Here is a 21,860-nt window from a genome sequence, read left to right on the forward strand (position 1 = left end):
TTAAAAAATAAATTAAAATATCTTCTTATTACGCTTTAACAGGTTTACATTCCTGTCAGTTACAGCACTGAGCGCGTGACCTTCGCATGAGCCCGGGTTCAAGCCGCTCGTTCGTCGTTCTCTCTGTGTCACGTGACATCACACGGTCCCACACTAGTGGGCTAATTATGACTCTTGTTACTACAACAACGCCTTCAGAACGTCACGCTATACGTCCGTTTACGCACTGAATACGGAGCACGAGGAGTGTCTGCGTGTGCTGCGTGATTTTCATTTCAGCACCGGAGCTGTCCGCGCGTGAACTGGAGATGCTGGGCTCGTGGCGTTGAACCTCTCCTGCTCCACTCCTCCGCCGCACCTCTCTCCCCTTCTCTCTGTTTCTATCTCTCTTCTCTCTCCTCCCTCCTCTATCTCTCTCCCCTGTCCTCTGTGTCTCTCTGACTCTCTGTCCCCTTTTCTCTCTCTCTCCTCCCTCCTCCCTCCTCGTCGCTGTCCGCTCCTCTCCTCCTCTCCCACACGCACAAAACGCTCTGTCATGGCGTCTTCCAACCATGTTACCCCCACCAACTGCAGCTGGTGGCCCATCTCAGCCATGGAGGAGGACGGCAAAGCTGCGGACGGAGAGGAGAACGAAGAGCCGGTACAGGAGCCCAAACCCTACAGCAAAGACCGACTCGTTCTCTACCACTGGACGCAATCTTTCGCCTCGCAGAAGGTAAAAACATCCGCGGAAAATGGCTTCTGTGGCTCGTACATGACGTGCCAGCGCGTGTTTATGTTATGTTACGGTGTTGTGTCCGTGCACGGAAGATGAAAATGTCCATGCACGCTCCCGTCTGCAGCATGAGTCTCGGGTCTGGTTCGTAAACAGACCCGGGGAACAGGTCGATAGCCCGGGTTGGTTTAGGTTTGGCTACCCCTGCATTGCTCCTCCGTGTCTCCCCCACTGTCGCCTATAGTGAAAGCTACGACCACCAAGATACACGAAGCTTGAATTATTGATCCAAACAAGGTGCCCCTGTGCTAAAAGAAGCCAAGGAAACGGTGTGTATTGTGTTAATTCTGCCACTGCTACGTTTACACAGCAAATACCTGTGTGCTATGACCATATATGGACAGGTGCTGTGCGTAGAATTAGAGGAAAATTGAAAAAACATCGTGATAAAAGGCTTACCTCTTCTAGTCCTGGTTTAGACCTGGTTTAGTCCTAGTTTAGACTTGGTTTAATCTTGGTTCAGACCTGGTTTAGACCTAGTTTAGACTGGGTTTAGTTTTCGTTTAGACCTGGCTAAGTCTTGATTTACAACTGATTTAATCTTAGTTTAGTCCTGGTTTAGACCTGGTTTAGTCCTAATTTAGACCTGGTTTAATCTTGGTTCAGACCTGGTTTAGACTGGGTTTAGTTTTAGTTTAAACATGGTTTAGTCTTGGTTTACAACTGGTTTAGTCTTAGTTTAGTCCTGGTTTAGACATGTTCAAACCTGGTTTAGTCCTGGTTTAGACCTCATTTAGTCTTAGTTTAGTCCTGGTTTAATCATGGTTTAGACCTGGTTTAATCCTGGTTTAGATCTCATTTAGTCCTGGTTTATTCCTGGTTCAGTCTTTGTTTAGACTTGGTTTAGTCCTTCTTTAGACCTCATTTAGTCCTTGTTTAGATCTCATTTATTCCTGGTTTAGTCCTGGTTCAGTCCTCGTTTAGACTTGGTTTAGTCCTGGTTTAGTCTGGATTTAGACCTGGTTTAGTCCTGGTTTAGTCATGGTTTAGATCTCATTTAGTCCTGGTTTAGACCTGCTTCAGTCCTGGGTTAGTACTGATTTAGTCCTGGTTCAGTTCTGGTTCAGTCCTATTTCGTCCTGTTATAACCCTCCTTGAGTCCTGGTCTTCCTTGATTTAGTCCAGTGTTTAGCTCTTTAGCCACTCATTTAGCCCTTGTTTAGATCTGGTTCAGTTCTGGTATAGTCCCCGTTTAATCCTGGTTTTGAACTGGTTTAGTCCTGTGTAAGAGACTACAGAGTTGTCCACGAAACCCTGGGATTGTCCAGGTTAAGTTTTGTTAGTCTTCAGTTTAACCTAGCCCTGATTTGCTCTAATGTAAGCCTGGTTTATTCCCTGTTGAGGACTGCACAGTATATCACAAATGAATCGAAAATGCAATTTGAGTTAGAGCAATTACCAAATCACAAAGGGCACAGTTTTTTACATAATAGAATGTCCGCAGCAAAGAACAACATACCCTTTAATTTTGCTGAACCTGTAGTTTTGACCTCCACAAACAAGTATTAGTTTCAGTTCATATTTCAACTCTTCTTTAGGTGTTATAGCAATCTCTTCTGCTTTAATGCCTGGTTTAAGTGCTGTTTAGTCCTGGTTGAATCCTGCTTTAGCCCCATTTTAGCTTTTTTTTTTTACTCCTAGTCTCATTCTGAATAGATACTAAACTTCCAAACTCCAGACTTCTGTGTATGTCTGATTGAAAAACGCCGTACCTCACTTCACCTGGTCCATAGAGAAAAGCTCCGCTCCGTCTCCGTGCAGCCTCGCTCTCCTGTAACATCTGGATCTTCTCTTAATGATCACATCTGGACTGCAGCTGCGTCTCTCTCTCTCTCTCTCTCTCTCTCTCTCTCTCTGCTTCTTTCACGTCTTCTGCTAACTCCGGTAGATCTGTGTTCACACTTCAGTCAACCATCACAGATTCACAATATTACGCTGTACAAACTATAAACAAACGTCTTATATTCTAATTTGCCTATAGATTGCTTTATAACTTTACATTACAACATTGTAGAGTTATTATAATTTAAAGACATCACAAACAGACTTGGAGTTGTGTTTTGTTCAATCCCTCGTTTAACACACAAACCCTGCAGATTTCGGCTGAGTTCCTCTCGCAAACGCAAAACACTATTCCACCTTGTTATGTCATTTTACAGGATTACACACAACTCCTGGTATATTTTTGAGTATAACATCTCTTAAAGGTGCGCTGTGTAACTTTTCTGATGGAGGGTCTGCCATCTGCTTGTCTCCATGGTGATGTTATTGCTCTGACCAGCAACTTAGCCTGGAAATATGGGCTGCTTGTCTCCATGGTTATATTTAATGCCATACTGTATAATATTCTGAGAAAAAAATAACATGGAATCAAGCAGGTGGCGTACTCTCTATGAAAAAAGTTACACAGTGTACATTTAAAGCTCACAAGAGTCAGCTTTAAATGAGTAATACTGTATAGGACTTTTAACTTGAGCTGAAGCACAGGTCAGAATTCTCAGGTGGAGTCTGCTGTGTAACTGTCAGATGCAGATTTGTTGAGCTTTTTTATGGTTCATATCTCTGTAATTACTGGGCCTATCCACTTTAAACTTCTCACTGTCAACACAAATCAACTCAATACAATAAGCCATGTTATTATTAACCACAAAGCCACGATTGTTGTCAGCTGAAGCACTTTAAACCACAAGAATTAATACTGCAAATATGAATTCACTCTACAATCAGTAAGTACATAACATGGTCAGATAAACCCAATAATTAGAGCTGGTTGTGGTGTGTTTTTACAGCACTAGAGAACTGGGATGACATATGTGAATCAGAGGATTTTTAGATTTATACACTGTTGACTGTTGTATTCAGAAGACAAAGTACAATATGTTTAATTAGCCTTTTTTTGCATATTTTACCTTCTCAAAACCTGCACAGGTGTGAATCAGAAAATCGCGGTTACATGTGCACACAAAATCTGATTATGTGGTCATGTAAACTGCAAAATTGTCTAATCTCTCTCTGATTGCTCAGATGTTGCAGTGAGACGATATAGTCCTTCATTCGTCCAGGAGTGATTCATTATTGAGAAAGTTTCATCCATGTTTCATCTGGACTATTGTCTGTCTCACCTTCAGCCAGCTCACAGCAGGGACATAATGCCCCATAATGATGTCAGCTGTAAACAAGGGCAGAATCACTTCAAACTCTTCCCTTGAGCCAGTGTGACATCAGCCACACCATTCAGCTCCAGTCAAATGAAGCTCATTGAGGTTGCAGTTATGGGGGCAAATTTGGAACCAATTTCTATATTAGGAATAGGAATTGATTTAAGGACAAAATAGCCAAATAAAAACACCAGGATCATGTAAAGTGGACAGTAAGATCAAAGATCAAAAGATCAAGATTAAGATCAAAATCACGAGGCTCACAGCAGCAGTTACAGAAAGAGGGGTGACAATTTCTCAGTACATGGGTTGGACTTCCCAGTGCTGCAAGCCAATTCCGTCAAGTATAAAATGACTTCTGGATGGAGCTGAAATGTCTTGATCGCAAAAACAGAGTCCAGATGACCCACACTGAAACCATATCAGATTTAGCAGTGCACACGTCATCTAAATTATCTTCATATTAAAGAAATGAGATTCTGTTCAGATTTTTGGAGTGCATTTAAACATAGCCATTCACTCTTCTGAGTTATACTGGCCCTGCCCTCCATCTGAAATTATGACATCAAATTCTACAGTCTTCTTCGTTGAATTTTTATTTTAGTTTGATAAAGTGTACTTTATATTCCACCTGTGTATCTTTTAAAAGTACATTACAGAACATCCTTGACCAGTTGCATTAGACCAGAGAGAGACTGCTCTGTCTGTTTTTAAGTGAGATTTTGACTCTTTGCCAAAGTCTCTTGTCACTCAGCACAAAGTAAACACCAGCTTCACTGCATGTTCTCACGTCAGATGCGCAGATAAGAGAGCTTCTAATATATGAGCAGGTAGCATCAGTGTGCGTCAACATAGTTCAACAGGAAAAATCTTCACAGTGATCATAATCCTAACTAGAGCTTGGCAAAGAGCAAAAAATAATCAAATCTTTTTCATCATGTTGATCAATCATTATTAGGCCTGCACGATACCCATACTGGTATTGATATTGGTTCTTTGATATCGATTGAGCCGATATCCTGGTGGTTGGACCTTTAATTAGTTGTAATAAGATGATTTACTGACTGATATTGACCCAGAAAGTCTCATTATGTTTGAACCTTTTTTATACAAACCTGTTGAGTCGTGATTTACAGGATAAATAACAGTTACATAACACTATTGGATTAATTTTGTAATATTCTGCAAAATTGACTTTTCAGAGCTTGTAACCATGTTATAGTTGTTTTCCTGCTCATTTATCTTCTGAAATTGCATTTGGAGAGATTCTTGCATGTTTGAGTAATCTTTAATCTATTATTTTCAAGACGCCATATTGACAATGAACCCCCATTTTCACTGCCACCGGTATGCACCCACTGTAATGTACATACTTCTCTAATTTTCTTTTCTAATCTGTGATATGCGTAAGATTCTGCAGTATCATTTTGGAACACATGAAAAAAAAAATCTACTGCTCACTAGTGTGATGTGCAGCTATCCATAGGAGGGGTCCACAGTATGAGGCCCTTTGTTATGATGCTTTGTTGCAATTTAAAATGTCCAAATTATAACATAAAGATCTACAGGTGTCATAGAGTATAACTATAGAGCAGACACAAGCACAATATGTCTTCTTTAACAGTGTTCTGAGAGGGGGAAAAAAGCCATTTACAATCCACTGGTATTGGTTAATAATAATATTAGTAAGGTTAGTAGTAGTAAGGTTAGTTATCAGCAGAGTATTACTATCGGTGTCTGATCTGAAAAAGCTGGATTGGTGCATCCCTAATCAAAATTTTTTATTACATTATTTTTTTCAGTGTTAGTTTCATGAATATAAAAAATAGACTTTCAGCACACAAGATGGTGACATTTCTTCCTCCAAAGTCTCCTTCCATCTGCTCTAAACCACATTCTGTTACTGACAGAGGAGTGACTGTAGACCTCCATTAAAAACTCCCAGGTCAATCAGTGATGGTTAGAAATGACCAGATCTCAATCACAGTTAGTTGTAATGAACTCAGCTGTGACTCTGATGACTGTAGACTTTATTGTCCCTGAGGGGAAATGTTTTTTCACAAACACACAGAGCTCATGTGACATACACACAAACAGACAGCAACAGCACAGCACAACAGCTCACACACATTACACTATACATTACAGTACACTCAGCAGGGCCTGTTTTTGTACCACTGGGGCCCTCCTGCAACTAAGTCATCCTGTGCCTCGGTCCAGAGGTCAGAGAGAGCGGAGGGCAGAGGAGTGAGAGGGGTGAGGGTTGAGGGGTGATGACAGAGGGCAGAGGTGTGAGGGGTGAGGGCAGAGGGGTGAGGACAGAGGGCAGAGGTGTGAGGGGTGAGGGCAGAAGGGTGAGGACAGAGGGCAGAGGGGTGAGGGCAGAAGGGTGAGGACAGAGGGCAGAGGGGTGAGGGCAGAAGGGTGAGGACAGAGGGCAGAGGGGTGAGGGCAGAGGGGTGAGGACAGAGGGCAGAGGGGTGAGGACAGAGTGCAGAGGAGTGAGGGCAGAAGTGTGAGGACAGAGGGCAGAGGTGTGAGGGGTGAGGGCAGAAGTGTGAGGGGTGAGGACATAGGGTAGAGGTGTGAGGGGTGAGGGCAGAAGTGTGAGGGGTGAGGACATAGGGTAGAGGTGTGAGGGTTGAGGATAGAGGGCAGAGGTGTGAGGGCAGAAGGGTGAGGGCAGAGGGGTGAGGGGTGAGGGCAGAAGGTTGAGGTCAGAGGGGTGAGGACAGGGAGCAGAGGTGTGAGGGCAGAGGGGTGAGGTCAGAGGGTGGTGATGGCAGAGGAGTGAGGGTAGAGAGGTGAGGGCAGAGGGGTGCTGATACAGAGTGGTAATGGTACAGGGGTAAGAGTAAGAGGGTAAGGGCAGAGGGTAAAGATAAGAGGGCAGAGGGGTGAAGGCAGAGGGTAAAGAGGCTGTGATGGCTGCTCTGAGTGGAAACATCTGCACATTCTCCTCTCTGTCATGTTCTTTGTCTCCTGAAACCAGGACAGCAGACACGTCCTCTGGAGAAGGAGTGTAACTGTGTCAATACTGGCACTAATTAACAGAACCAGGTCTGATATGACAAACATTCAAACACAATGATCTAAACACTAACGTTAATGACTCTTTAATGAGAATAATGAAGCACTCAAGTTTACACAGGCAGCCATGGAACAAACCTGTCTTTGTGTGTCATAATGATTATGTCCTAATTACTTATGATGAACAATAACATGACAATAATACTGTACAAGTAATGTGATTTTTAGAGACATGAATCATTTCTTATCCTTATCATTTCTATTTTAAGATTTATTAACTATTATAAAATGGTATTTATTTTATAATCTTAGACACTTTATTCTTCACAATCTTTCATATGTATATGGTATAAAACCTTGTTAGTGATTACAATATTACAACAAAAACAATTATTATATTAGCGCTAGACACCAATATTACTGATTGTTCCATGTGTAAACTATCACAGTACTCTAATGAAGTTTAAAACCTGTTCAACAATACATGAATTTAAAGTCTTATATTACACAAAATTGACTCTATGTTATAATGTTGATACCTCCTCCATATTCACACGTTTGAGTAATCCTTCATTATTAGTCTGTCTGCATCTCCAAAGCTCAAAATGCTCTGTTCCACCTTGTGATGCCATGTAGTGGTAGTTTTCAAGTTACCTTTTACCTTTTGTTCAGTAAAGATAGGCAATTTCAGGGATGAAATTATCAAAATTATTCTAATGAAGGTGTATGGAGTTTAAAAAACACAGTGGAGCACTTCCTGTATTACTACATGACATCACAAGGTGGAACGAGTGTTTTCTGTTAGAGAGAAGAACATAAATCTGCATGGTTTGTGTGTTAAACATGTGAGAATGAAAAAAAACATATGTTTGTGATGAGGAAACAACATTATAGTGAACAATAGTGAAATATGGGCCCTTTAAAGATTGAACTCACAATATTTAGCTTATCTTGAAAATATATTCTTTTGCCAACAGTAGAAAGTCCAAATCATTTTACCCCATATTTGATGCCATACAGTCCCATACCAGAATATTGTTTTGTAGTTCTCACAGTGCAGTGAGTCCACAGTCTGCAGTGAGGCATATATCTCTGACCTGCTGCTGTGGGTTGCCAGGTCTGCATCGATCTCTCCTGCCTGCACCCTAAATGTGCTCTTACATCTTTATCTTTATCATATTTACTATGTTATAGTTCATTTAGAGAGACTTTCAGGTGATCCTTCTGCTTCAGGGAATGGCAGCACTCACACACTTAAAAAACACTTTATATGTAGGTAGCAAGGACTTCAAATGAGGAGTTTTTATTTGTGTAGAATGTTTTATTGTTTAAAATGATGACTGCACTTTCCTACTCACTTTTATGCAGTTGGTGAGCTGCACCAACTGCGACTTCTGGAACATTTGAGCACATTTCATTTCTGATGGATTGCAAAAATATGATCTAATTATCGCCCACACCTAATTAACAGATTCAGTTTCATATTTCAGGCTAAATTATTTTGAAACTACTCAGGAATTCATTTACACATTTACATAGCATTAATTAGCTTCCTGATCAGTCAAATCACTCAAAAGTACTCAAACAAGACACTGTTTCACAGTTCTAGTTGTTAGATTTTTCTTTTTTTTTTTTTTTTTTGCAGTGCAGTAAGAGCTTTGCTAAAGGTGCACTCTGTAACTTTTCTGAATAAGGATCCACCACCTGCTTACCTGCTTGTCTCTGTGGAGATATCAGTTTTTTTTCTAGAATGTTCCACAGTATAGCATCAGTGCAGACATATTGTGCTTGTGTCTGTTCTACAGTTATAATCTCGGACACATGTGGATCATTATGTTATCATTTGCACATTTTAAATCACAATATTAATTTAAAATGACTTAATAAAAAACAAAAACTAAAAGTGCGCTTACTTTCATGTTAGAAAACTGTGGTGCCCAGTGTGAGCTGATGTTGCTGTAAATGTCATGACAATAAAATGCTGCCTGCTGTGAGCTCCTTCTATGGATAGCTGCACACTAGTGAGCAGCTGATATTTACTTCTTTTTTTTAACCCAAATTACTATACAGTACTGCTGAATCCTACATGTATCAAGATTAAGAAAATACAACTGTAGAATGAAGTAAGTACAGAGCAGTGAGTGAAAATGAGGTTAGATAAAGATGACTCAAACATGCACAAACATTACTCCAAACATCACTCCAACATCACTCCAAAAGTAACTTCAGATGGTCAATGAGAAGAAAACAAGTATAACATGGTTAAAAACTCTGAAAAGTCAATTTTGCTGAATAGATCTGCTTTAAATTTATCTCTAGAGATACGACTACATGACATCACAAGGCAGAACAACACTGAGCTTTGGAGGTGTAGACAGACTAATAATAAAGGATTCCTCAAACATGAATGAAACAAAACACAAGTCCATCACCATCCATTTTGTGTAATGTAGGACCTTTAAACATCTAATGCTGAGAGAGCATTGTGTTGATTTGTTGGCATTTTATCACAAGGACGGAGGCGCAGGAAAGTTTATCACCACAAAGCAAACAATATGCATGTGTGTGTGTGGAGGTGTGAGGAGTATTTTTAGCATTAATCACTAAGCACTGAGGCTACATTTGCCATTTGTAATTTAGGAAAGGATCATTTTTGATTTTTTTAGTACTGATACCTGCTCAAATGAGTATCTTATTTCTATTCTTGTTTTAGTATCGGCTAGTATCTGAGTTTCAATACTTTTGACAACCCTACTACCTAGCCCTGGAGTAAAACCTGTCACTAATTAAAGGCACAGTATGTAACTTTTCTCTTGGATGGCATGCCACCTACTTGTCTCTATAGATAGATAGATTTATTTATTGTCATTGTATGAAATACAACGAAACTTCAGCAGAGCAGATCTGTAGTAAAAATTTACAATATATACACACATCCTCACATCCATACCAATAAAAAAAAAAAAAAAAAAAAAACATTTATTAAATAAAATAAATAGATTATTGCACTGAGTCCCTTCAGGTCTTTTATCTGTGCCTGTGCCCTTGGAGCACGTCCACTGCTCGTGGATAGAAGCTGTTGCGCAGCCTGTTTGTGCGTGTGAGGGGAGTTTGAAGTCTTCCTGAGGGGAGAGTGTGGAAGAGGCAGTTCCTGGGGTGTGTTGGGTCCTGCAAAATGTTGGAGGCCCTTGTGTGGAGACGTGAAGAGTAGATGGTGTCCAGGTTCGGGAGTGAGGAGCCCACCACCTTTTCAGCTGTTCTCACCACTCGCTGCAGGTCCTTCTTTTCAGCAGCTGTGCAGGCTCCGTACCATGATGTACAGCAGTACGTTAGAACGCTTTCGATGGTGCACCGGTAAAAGTTGGTTAGGAGCTTCTGGGAGAGCCCGTTCTGGCGGAGTGTTCTTAGAAAAAACAGTCTCCGCTGGGCACGCTTTATAACGCTGATGGTGTTTAGGCTCCAGGTTAGATTCTCACTGATCTCCACACCCAGGAACTTAAAGTTGGAGACCCTCTCTACCTCTTCTCCGTTGATGTAGAGGCCAATGTGATGGGGAATGCATTTGTTTTTCCTAAAATCAATTATCATTTCTTTAGTTTTCTTTGTATTTAAATGCAGGTCATTGTCTTTGCTATGAAGATTACATTGCATTGTTTGGGAAGTTACACAGCATGGCATTTAACTTACCTATATTTCTTTCTTATTTTTTAGATTGTATATTATGCAAAATTGACTCTTGTGAGCTTAGAATGTTACCTCCTCAAAAACATACTTTGAGTTGTGTTTTGCTCCTTTTACCTTTAGTTCAGTAGAGAGTGGCAATTCCAGGGCTGAAATTATCCAAATGATTCTAGTGAAGGTATATGGAATTTAAAAACACAATGGAGCACTTCCTGTATTAGCACATGACAACACAAATTGGAACAGTGTTTTCTGTCTGAGAGAAGTACTCGGCCTAAATATGCAGGGTTTGTGTGTTAAGCATCTGTGAATGAAACAAAACACAACTCCAGATATGTTTTTTTTTGAGGTAACACCATTCTAACATGGCTTAAAGTTCACAAGAGTCAAGTTTGGATAATATATGACCTTTAAAAATAAGGTAAAAAAAGATCAGAAAAAGTGTAATATGTGAGATTTTAAAAATATTTTTAATACCTATCTATTCTCACCAGTATTTGTCACGTTTTGTGTTGATTGAGCACAAAATGACTTCATTATTAAAGTCTTTTTAATTTGGCATTTGGTTTCATTCATTTTTTCTTCACAGACAGTGCCACTAAATCATATATTGCCCTTAATGAGTCTGTGTTGATGTAAAACTGTGCTCATCTAAAGCGGCAGAATGGGCCGTCCGAAGGGTTCATTCATCTTATTTGGGCTAACAGCTCCGGGACCTTGGCCTATCCTTCCCACACACTGGACTGTGTGTGTGTGTATGTGTGTGTGTGGGGCTGTGGTGATTAGTCAAAGTGAATGTATTAAACATGACTTTGCACTTATGAGTACAAAGCTGTTCTGTTTGTGTACAAAACACTAAATTACTTTATAGTGGAGACAATATCCAAAGCTTTAAAACTTAAAAAATTACATGTTCCTAACCCTAGCCATCACCTGATAGTGAACTAAAACAAAAATATATAATTTGCTAAAGAAATGTGAAAAAATTTAATGCTAAGCCCCACCCACAGAATGAAATACTCTCTTACATCCTTTTGTGGTTGTTTTTACAGGTGATGTTGGTGATCTGTGAAAAGGGCCTGGTTAAAGAGGGGGTATTATGCAAAATATTTTGTTTGTTTTTTTGTTCCCTCATTAAATACATGCCTGAAGAAGTTTAAATGTCTTCCATGCATGTATGAGTAATCTAGTGATCTCACCCGGGTCCTATTCAAACCCTCCTTAAGATTCTGTGGAATACTCCACCCACTACGTCACCCATGCTCCCACATCACAATTTTCAATAAATATACAAAAACACACTGATTGTGTTGTGATAGTTCTCTGAAGGAGGAGTTTCTTAGCGCAGAGAGCAAATGGAGGGTATGCTCAGAGTGTGAAAGTAAAATTTGTAAACCATGTTAATATGTTTTTTTCTGTAAGTATAGCATTTTCAAAAGAATAAAATGTAACATGGTGATCTAAATACAGTATGTTATGTGTTAGCATTTAATAGCACATAGAAGTAAAATATCGCCTCTTCAATAAGCATAGTTCCATATGTCTCTCTTACGCCCTCTTGTGGTTGTGTTTGCAGGTGCGTTTGGTGATCTGTGAGAAGGGCCTGGTGTGTGAAGAGCGTGATGTGAGCCTCCCTCTGCAGGAGCACAAAGAGCCCTGGTTCATGAGACTGAACCTGGGAGAAGAGGTCCCTGTGTTTCTGCATGGAGACACCATCATCAGCGAATACAGCCACATCATTGACTACCTGGAGAACAACTTCACTGGAGGTACTGTGCGTTAGATTGTATGGTGTAAAGGTCCTTTATTACACAAATCTTACTCTTGTGAGCTTTATGCCAAGCTGTAATGTTGTTACCTCTTCAAAAACTTACCTGGAGTTCAGTTTTGTTTCATTCACATTTGAGTAATCCTGCATTATTAGTCTCTAAGTTCAAAATGCTCTGTTTCACCTTGTGATGCCATGAAGTGGTAGTTTTTAAGTTATAAGCTACCTTTTACCTTTTGTTCAGTAGAGACTGGCAATTAGCAGGTCTGAAATAATCCTAATCATTCTAGTGAAGCAGAGTTTTCTGTTTGAGTGTTGAATTTAGCCTCAATATGCAGGTTTAGTGTGACAGAAACAAAACTGACTGTAATCAGAGCAGTTCTGTGTGATGTCACCAACTACTTCAGTCACAGAGGCCACTAGAGGCAATACAGATTTATATTTAGGTGTTTTTCACCAGAAGCCTACAGATGTCCCTAGTTTGCAGTAAAATGACCAAAAATGACTAGAGACAGTAGGCAATACTACTAAAACACAATGTGCACAATTTAGAAGCAAAAAGGGTTGATTTAGATAAATATATTACAGTCTCAGTGCATTTCTTATTTATCTGTTTTTGCCATAAAATCAATGACATAAAGAGCTTATTGTCTTGACAAGAGTTAGTACGGGCCCCTTAAAGACTGTGACACTATGCAAAAGATGGCATTATTCTTCATCATAATGGACTCATAGAAGCTCATGCTTCATCTCACTTCACCTGAGAACAGGAGGTTAAAAATGGGATGTTATACAGAATGGACCTTTTGGAGATTTCTTCCATGTTATAACATGTGCAATAGTTTCATTAATGTAACACACATCATGTGATAGCGGCCTGAAGGAGGAGTGATTTTTGACTCAGTGTCAAATATGAAAGTGAAATGAAACTTCCTAAACATTTTAATATGTTGTTTGCGGCTATTTAAGCATTTAAAAAAAAAAAATCAAAAGCAACATGGTGATCTAAATATGTTATGTGTTAGGAGATAATACCCCATAGAAATATAAAATATCATCTCTCTGCAGCTATCCGTAGGACGGGCACAGTGTTCATGTTTAGATGTGTAGATAGTAGATAGTGTAGATGTTTATGGTCACGTTAACTCCCAATCAGCACCAGTTTTCTAACACAGAAGTCAGTTGTTTCTTTTATTAAGTTGTTTTAGATTAATATTATTTGCAGTTTTTTAAATGTCCAAATGATAACATTTAAATGTTCAAATTATAACATAATGATCCATGGGTGTCATAAATTATAACTACAGTATACAGCAGACACAAGCACAATATGTATTTTTTTAAAAGACCCAGGCTGATCGTTAACCATTATCCATGACTGATCTCGATTTCAACTAAAATTCTAAATGAAAATCAAAATGTCTCAACCCTGGTTCACTATAAAGATCTATAGTGTGCTTGTATGTTGCACACACTGTTCACATGAGACATTGTGCTCTTATGTAACAGACACAGGCTCTCCCCCTGAGGCTGTTAAACACTCACATACAGGGAGCAGAATCTTTACTTTACTCTGGTCTGTGCTCCTGCTGTGTGAGATTTCTGCTCTGATTGGGGCCTTTTTTTATTTAATAGAAAGTTTAGAAGCTTTCAAGGAAAGGCTGTTGCTATTACATGACACAATGAGCTGTTATGATGAATAATAAGTGAATAACTAATGTGCAATTAGATTGTGCCTACAGGTATATTTATACATAATTTTAGATAAAGGATAGAATAAGCTACAGTAACAGGACAGTATGTGCAATCAAAGTCCCTCAGATGTGAGGTTGACATGCTTAAAATTAAATATTGATTTTCACTAATAATAATTCAAATGGTGATTTATGTCTGATTACAAGATCATTGGACATGGTGGCCAAGTGAGTGGACCATAAGGCTGTCCATATACTGAGAATGAGACAAACTTGGATGTGTCCTCTATCTGGCAACAAAGGTTCAGTTGTGATTGTGGTAAGCTACTATTGATAACATTCTATAGGCCTGTAGTATAAAATGGAAATGGAGGATAGGTATAATTACTATTATTCATTTGCAGATTTAGACTATAGTGACATCATGGGCCTATTGTTCTGTCTGTACTTTTGGGAGTTTAGGTTCCAATAGAAATGTTAAACAGAGCTGTCAAGACAAGATCAGTGCTCTGAGGTGGAGCAGCTGAAATTATCTGCTCATAGATTTAGAGCGTGACTTTTCAAAAGATCATTTTACCCAAACTGCTTTTTTATGGCCCCAGATCATTTTACAGCTGATGTCCTCCTCTAATGTTGGCTCTTCTGACAAACAGGGACAAGAAACAAAGTCATGAACAAGAGTCATAAGTCATCTCATCTCACAAGCAGGAAGTACTCCAATCACCAGGACTGTAACATTGAAGGAAATCATGTATTACTCTAGAGAATGAGTCTGGAGAAGGACATGTGTCCCCTCACACTGTTAGCACCAGGGGTCAGTGGGCCTAACATGTACAGGAGTCCTTGACCTTGTTTAGTCCTGGTTTAGACCTGGTTTGGGACTGGTTTAATTCTGTTTGAATCATGCAGTCCTGGTCTAGTACTAGTCCAGTCCTGGTCAAGCCCTGGTCCAGTCCTGGTCCAGTCCTGGGTCAGTCCTGGGTCAGTCTTGGGTCAGTCCTGGGTCAGTCCTTGTCTCACAGCACACAGCCACTTTGATGTTTTCAGCTGTTTTCAGTCTCTGTGTCCTCCCCTGGAATGAACTCTGAATGACCCAAAGTCTGCCTTATAATTATAAGTGCAATTAAGCTCATATTTATTATAATAAAAGTAATGAACATTAGTTATGAAACAGCTCCTGGGGTTTTAAGGACTGAACAGTGACTGTAGATGACCATGGACTTGACCCTCTGTAGCACTGTTGACAACTGAGCCACAGACTCAGTGACTCAGTTGATTCTACACCCCTCCTCACTTCAGTATGAGCTATATCCTTTCTCTCCTTCTCCCTCTCTCTTTCTCTCTATTGTTTACTCTCTTCTCTTTATAGACTCAGTGGCTGAGTAGAATCCAGACCCCTCTAGTCTCCTCTATATGAGAGTGTGCAGCAGTACTCGCTCTCTCTTTCTCTCTCTCCGTCTCTGCTGTTTAAACTCTCTCTTCTCTCTCTTCTCTTTCCAGACTCTGGGGCTCAATTGATTCCAGACCCCTCCTCTCTTCTGTATGAGCATGTGTAGCAGTACTCTCTCCTCTCTCTCCCTCTCTGTCTTTCTCCCTGTTGTTTAAACTCTCTCTTCTCTCTCTTCTCTGTCCAGACTCCGTGGCTCAGTTGATTCCAGACCCCTCCTCTCCTCTGTATGAGCGGGTGCAGCAGTACAGGACTCTGTTGGATGGGTTGCCCATGGACGCGTACACTCACGGCTGTATCCTGCACCCAGAGCTTACCACTGACTCCATGATCCCCAAGTACGCCACAGCTGAGATACGCAGTAAGTCCATGAATACCAGGAACACCAGGAAGAGCCAGACTGTGCCGAAGCATGACAATCTATTCTTCAAAAGAGGAATGACTCTAAATAGTCAAAGGTGTCATATTAAGCAAAAATGACTGTTCAGGGAACCCTGTGTGAGGTTTAGATTTAAAATTTCATAAACTTGAATTATCTGTTCCCCAGATATGATTTAAACATGTTCAAATGTCTGATAACAATTCTAATGCAGATTTATTCTTAAATACAAAAACACTGGGCATGATGGCCAAGCTCTTCATGTTATAATTTGGTGTTTTGGTTCAAGACGATTATCCAATCAGAAAGCAGAAAAAGCCTCACGTGACTCTCATTTGGGTTGCCAGTTCCAAATGTTTAAAGCTTAAATGTCTCTCTCTGATCTGAATGATCACTACCTAAACCCCTGCACCTGCAGCCATCATGAATCAGTGCTAGTGCAGTGTCTGCAGCTCATGGAAGGAATTCTGGAGGTTCTGAGCTTGCCTCTCCATATATTGAGAATGGGTGAGGTGCTCTCCTCTCAAATTGGCCCACGAAAAAAAAAAATGAGGACAGGCTCAGCTGTCCTTGTAGTAACAGTTCCTTTAAGAGCTTTAAATCATAGCTGTGTGATCAAATACTGCAATGGAATATTCTGAATATAATACCCACAGCCTTTCTCTCTGTACATCAGGTTTATTAGTTGTGACGTCTCTGGGTTTGATTATGGCTTTACATTTTGAGCAGCTGGTCTCATCAGCACAGTCTGCATTCACTGTCAGGGACATTCATCTTATTTATATTTCCTATTTACAGCAGTCCACACTCCACTTTCCACTGTATATGTGCAGAATAGGATCAGCCCTAAACTGTAATTTTACTATACAAGAAATCTGAACACAGCCCCATGTAATTAAGCCACACAAGTACTACTAGTGTCTACTAGTATACTGTAGTTGGCTTTAGAGGGCATGAAACATGGTGTCTTCTTTGAGTGGGGTTAATTAAGACATTGTAGGGTGAGGCAAAAGCAGAAAATAAAAACATATCATTTAGTGAGTTATAAATTACACACCAATTAAATGCAGTGTTTTTTCAGGTTAATCAGAAGCGCAGAGGAGTCTAAACTGTATGGAGATTCACAGCACTGGGGTGACCTAGGGAGTCATTCAAGACAGAACCACCACTGACCTCCTGTTTGTGTGGTGTGTGTGTGTGTCTATGTGTGTGTGTGTCACTCTGTGTGTGTGTGTCTCTGTGTCTCTGCGTGTGTTCAGGACATTTGGCCAATGCTGCGACAGAACTGATGAAGTTGGACCATGAGGAGCCTCAGCTCACAGAGCCCTACCTGTCCAAGCAGAAGAAACTCATGGTCAGTGCACAGACACATTTGTACAAGGTTATCAGCATACAACCGTTTTCATTATCAACACCAGACTCCCGTTTCTTTTACATTAAATATGTTTTTGTGTCTGACTTTACGGATGCACTCACTGTCTAACCCTAATGTCAGTTGTGGAGCAAACTGTAACTGAATCAACTTTGAAACCTCAAAGTCAGCTGATGGCCGAATAAAAAATATAAAATCATCCATCATAAAAGGATGTTAATTGTTCCATGCTTATCTTCACTTTCAGGCCAAAATCTTAGACCATGATAACGTGAACTACCTGAAGAAAATCCTGGGTGAGTTAGCCATGGTTTTAGACCAAGTGGAAGCTGAGCTGGAGAAACGGAAAATAGAATATCAAGGTAAGTCCCAGATCATCATATGCTGTAGTGACAGTTTGTAATGTTGTCTTTTAAAGCACCTTTTCTAAGCCCAGCTTGTGCTTGTGTTTGTTACAGATGAGAAGTGTGAGCTGTGGCTATGTGGACCTGATTTTACATTAGCTGATATTTGCCTGGGTGCCTTGTTGCACCGGCTCAAATTTTTGGGACTCTCTAAGAAATACTGGGAGGACGGCAGCAGACCCAACCTGCAGATGTTCTTTCTGCGGGTGCAAAAACGTTACGCCTTTCGCAAAGTCCTGGGAGACATCCACACCACGCTACTGTCCGCTGTGCTGCCCAACGCCTTCCGCATGGTCAAGAAGAAACCGCCATCTTTCTTTGGGGCATCCTTCCTCATGGGGTCACTAGGGGGCATGGGCTACTTCGCTTACTGGTTTTTAAAAAAGAAGTACATGTAGTGAACAGCCAATCATCGTGTTACATGTCTGTGCATTTTGTGATGTTTCAATCTGATTTTTTTCTCTGTAACGTTTTATGAAGACTGCAGGAGAAAACCTGACTCCATCTATATAGAGGACACTATGACTATAACCGGGGCCATTCAAGAGTTATTAAGAAACATTCCAACGTTTAGCACATGCAGTCAAGTCCATTTGTGTTTCATTTGGGTTTCACATGACTGTACACTGCAAAAAGTAAGATCTACTGGGGTTTAAATCATTTGAATTAAGATTAATTCATCTAAGTAGTTTTGAGCAGTATTTATTAAAAATATACATGCTAAACTTATGTTACTGTAAATAGTATTTTTGATGAAGAGACGAGTTCAGCTGTGATCATCTGGACGTCCCACCAGAAGCCATTTTTTATTTGATGGTACTGCCTTGAAACACTGGGAATTGTTCCAAACCAACTGTATGTCCAACCCCAAAAGAGAGGAGTTTTTGAGTTGTGTCATTTTTGTTACTTTTATTTTCAGTCAGAATTATTTGTCAGTGGGTTGAGAAAATTCCAGATAAAATAAGACCACAATTCTGACATCACTGGAAGAGATTTTAGCTGGAAAGACAGTAGAGAGAAAGTAACTGTGCCAAAATAATTGAGAATTTGAGGTTAAAATGTAACAAAAATGACTTCTTATTGATGGTAAGTCAATAAATGTAAACTTAACCAAAACAACTCAACAACTCAAGATTATTATTCTGAATTCAGGTCACTTGAATTCACGCAGATCTTATTTTTTGCAGAGTATGCAATGAGTTGACTACGAAGCTTTTTCTGATATGTGCTGCCACAAACTGCCAGAGGACAAACAATGAACAGAGTCTATTTGGTTTGAATTAAAGATGGAACATGGAACTTTTCTGATGGGACCTGGCACCTGGATGTCTTAGGAGAGGATGTTGCATTACCTTTATGTCTCACAGTACGGCATTATTTATCACACCTATCTCCAAGCAGGAAACATCACCAGGGCAAGTTACGAGTCAGATCAGTGAAGAGGCAAGCCCAGTCATAGTAAGAATACATGATTTCTAATGATTTTTGCTTTGTTTGTTTGTTTTAACAATACATCACTTCTAAATGGAAAAATCGAGATGGATTTAATGCCATACTGTGGAACACTTCAAACAAGACAATAACATAGACTCTTCACAAGAAAAGTTTCATAGTTTATGTTTAAGTTGACTGTGACATGTTTCATGCTGATTTGCCAATGGGGAGACACATTTAGGGCGCTGGGTTCTGGTGTATAGGCCTATATATTTTTTTAAGTTGGTAAATTCTCCATCCAGGGCTTTGTAAAGTAATCCTAGGTTTAGATTGTATATACAGAATGTACTTGCATGGAGTCCTAATGTATTGTATAAGAGATGGACCTGCCTAGATGTACAATTTACCAACACAACCAAGAATAAATAATGCCCACACTGAAAAAAATATCCAAATGAGTTCAACTTAAAAATTTTAAGTATTTTCAACAAGTTTTATTTATACTTTTAGAACTAAAATATATTGTTTTTATTCTTAATTCTTCTGGTTTTAATACAATAGTTGGCAGTAGTAGAGTGTTTGCCCTCTAACACAAAGGTGCGTGGTTAGATTACCAGCACTACCCATCACTGCGAACTAGTTATGTCCTTGGGCAATAGGCTCTATTTACGCTTACGTCACAAACCAGGAAGATGTTTGGAAAGATGCAATTACAACTTCCTAGGTCCAGTTTTCTTCATCTCCTTGTCATTGTAGTGTTCTGTTATGTTTAACTAATTAACAATTACAACCATATCTCATTTTCCCACTGACGCACAACTCCGAGCACACTGGGTACATGCGATTAGAAGAGATGAGGGCGCTGAATTCAAGAGGATTCCAAACAGCACATACATATGCAGTCTTTATTTTGCCTCTGATGACATTTACTTCAACGGGGTTTATCACAGTCGGTTTTAATAGATCCATGTTAGGCGAGCCCATTGTCTGTAAATACGCCGGAAGTTGTAATCGCATCTTTCCAAACTTCTTCCTGGTTTGTGACGTAAGTGTGAATAGAGCCTATCCAACTGAACCAAAATAATTAACAATTAAAAAACGTACCAATAGCCCATTTCATATACAATTTCATAGAATATTGTCATGAATATACTGAAATAAGTTAAATTAATTGAAATTATATACAAGTCCAATCTAAACTATAGTCATAATTAGGGATGGGACAAGACACGATTTCCACAAGATGAGACAAGATACGAGAGTTGGGTCCACGAGAAAGACAATTTTTAGCTTAATTCCTAATATATACATTTTGCGATTCAGTTTCTAATTTTGGCCACGCATTTTCAAATTTAATTTCATAATTTTGTTTCCATTCTAGCATTGTTTTGGAACTCTTAAGAGCTGTAACTCACTAATATATAATCCTTTTTTTGTCCAATCCAAATCTCACAAGATCATTTTTCTCGTGTGCACGATTTTGTAGCAGTTTTGTCTCGCAAGAGCTTGTGGCACGAGATCTTGTACCATCCCTAATCAAAAAGTACCAATTCTGGATTTCACTACTTCTGACTCATTTAGATTTTTTTTGCAGTGTAAATATAATAGATTTTCAAACCGCTGCACTGAATTGAATATTTATTTTAATACACACTATTCTGTATGCCTCAGAAATGACAAAAAGATGCAAGATTATTTTAGGTATAAGGTATTTTTAATGATATGTCATCTTTTTTCCGTTGTGAATTTTTGATGAGGTGCAAAAGGTGAAGTGAGGAGAGCCTGGAGGAATTGCTGTCTCACTCTGGACTGTGATGAAGGAGAATCTGGTTTTCCCCTTTGGTTTTTCGTACCAGCTGTCTGCACTTGAACATTTGTATACCACTTACACTGAATTTAAATCACAGCATTATCTTGAGTAGTATTGACTTGATTTCTTTACTTACTATGACTAAGATGAACTGCAGACTGAAAATAAGGAAACGCTGATCCTATTTAAATATATGATGTCACCTTTTTCTAATTAAATATTACAGACTGATTAATATATAACAAACTCGCATATTTAAAATGGATAATCTTAAAATCTAAATTATTTGGATCAAGAAATCAAAAAGTAAATGGTGGTGGTGAAATAATATTATTTAAGTAGGAACAACATTTCTAAGAAACTAAAGTCTAGCCGAGTTAAGATGACCTGAATTAAGAAAGTTTGATCATGATTTGAGTAAATTTCACTTGACAGGTAAAGTTATCTGCCAAATGGAACAAGACTTTTAGTAGTTAAAATATGAAAACACATCTTGCTACACTCAAGAAAAACATCTACTTTTTGCACTTAAATTGAAAATCAAATTTAATGTTGCTTGAATTAACAGAAACACACTTATTCGACTAGTAAATCATTTTACTTGTCAAGTTGAATTTACTCAGATAAAGTTAAATGTTCTTAATTTAAGTAATTTTAACTTACCTAGATATTGTTTTTTGCAGTGTGATTTACCATTGAAGGAAGAACCTTTCAACATTGCCCAGCTTAATTCTCTTAAAAACAAAAGAGATATAGTGTGAAAATAATATATGTCTCATAACTGAACCAATGCAATCAACACCAAAAGAAATTCTTTCAACTTCTTTTCATATCATCATATCATTCACCTTATCGTACCATTTTCATCGAATCAAATGTTTGCCAAATGTTTCTCGAATTACTTTTCT

At 39.2% G+C, this 21,860-nt stretch overlaps 1 protein-coding gene across 4 annotated transcripts; it reads left to right on the plus strand.

The window, feature by feature from the left end:
* Positions 1 to 535: 535 nt before the first annotated feature.
* gdap1l1 (ganglioside induced differentiation associated protein 1-like 1) lies at positions 536 to 18,238 on the plus strand. Of its 4 annotated transcripts, XM_055166249.1 has the most exons (7): positions 536 to 715; positions 9,977 to 9,985; positions 12,221 to 12,413; positions 15,741 to 15,914; positions 17,192 to 17,286; positions 17,552 to 17,666; positions 17,763 to 18,238. In XM_055166249.1, the coding sequence occupies exons 1-7, from the start codon at positions 536 to 538 to the stop codon at positions 18,104 to 18,106; spliced, it is 1,110 nt and encodes a 369-aa protein (XP_055022224.1). In that variant the 3' UTR covers positions 18,107 to 18,238. The 4 variants fall into 4 exon arrangements, with proteins under 4 accessions (XP_055022224.1, XP_020773628.1, XP_055022225.1 ...); XM_020917969.2 differs by lacking the exon at positions 9,977 to 9,985; XM_055166250.1 differs by lacking the exons at positions 9,977 to 9,985; positions 15,741 to 15,914.
* The last annotated feature ends 3,622 nt before the right edge of the window (positions 18,239 to 21,860 follow it).

This window comes from Boleophthalmus pectinirostris, unplaced genomic scaffold (assembly GCF_026225935.1).
Source record: "Boleophthalmus pectinirostris isolate CB_2022bp ecotype Guang Dong unplaced genomic scaffold, ASM2622593v1 HiC_scaffold_8, whole genome shotgun sequence".
NCBI classification, from domain to species: domain Eukaryota; kingdom Metazoa; phylum Chordata; class Actinopteri; order Gobiiformes; family Gobiidae; genus Boleophthalmus; species Boleophthalmus pectinirostris.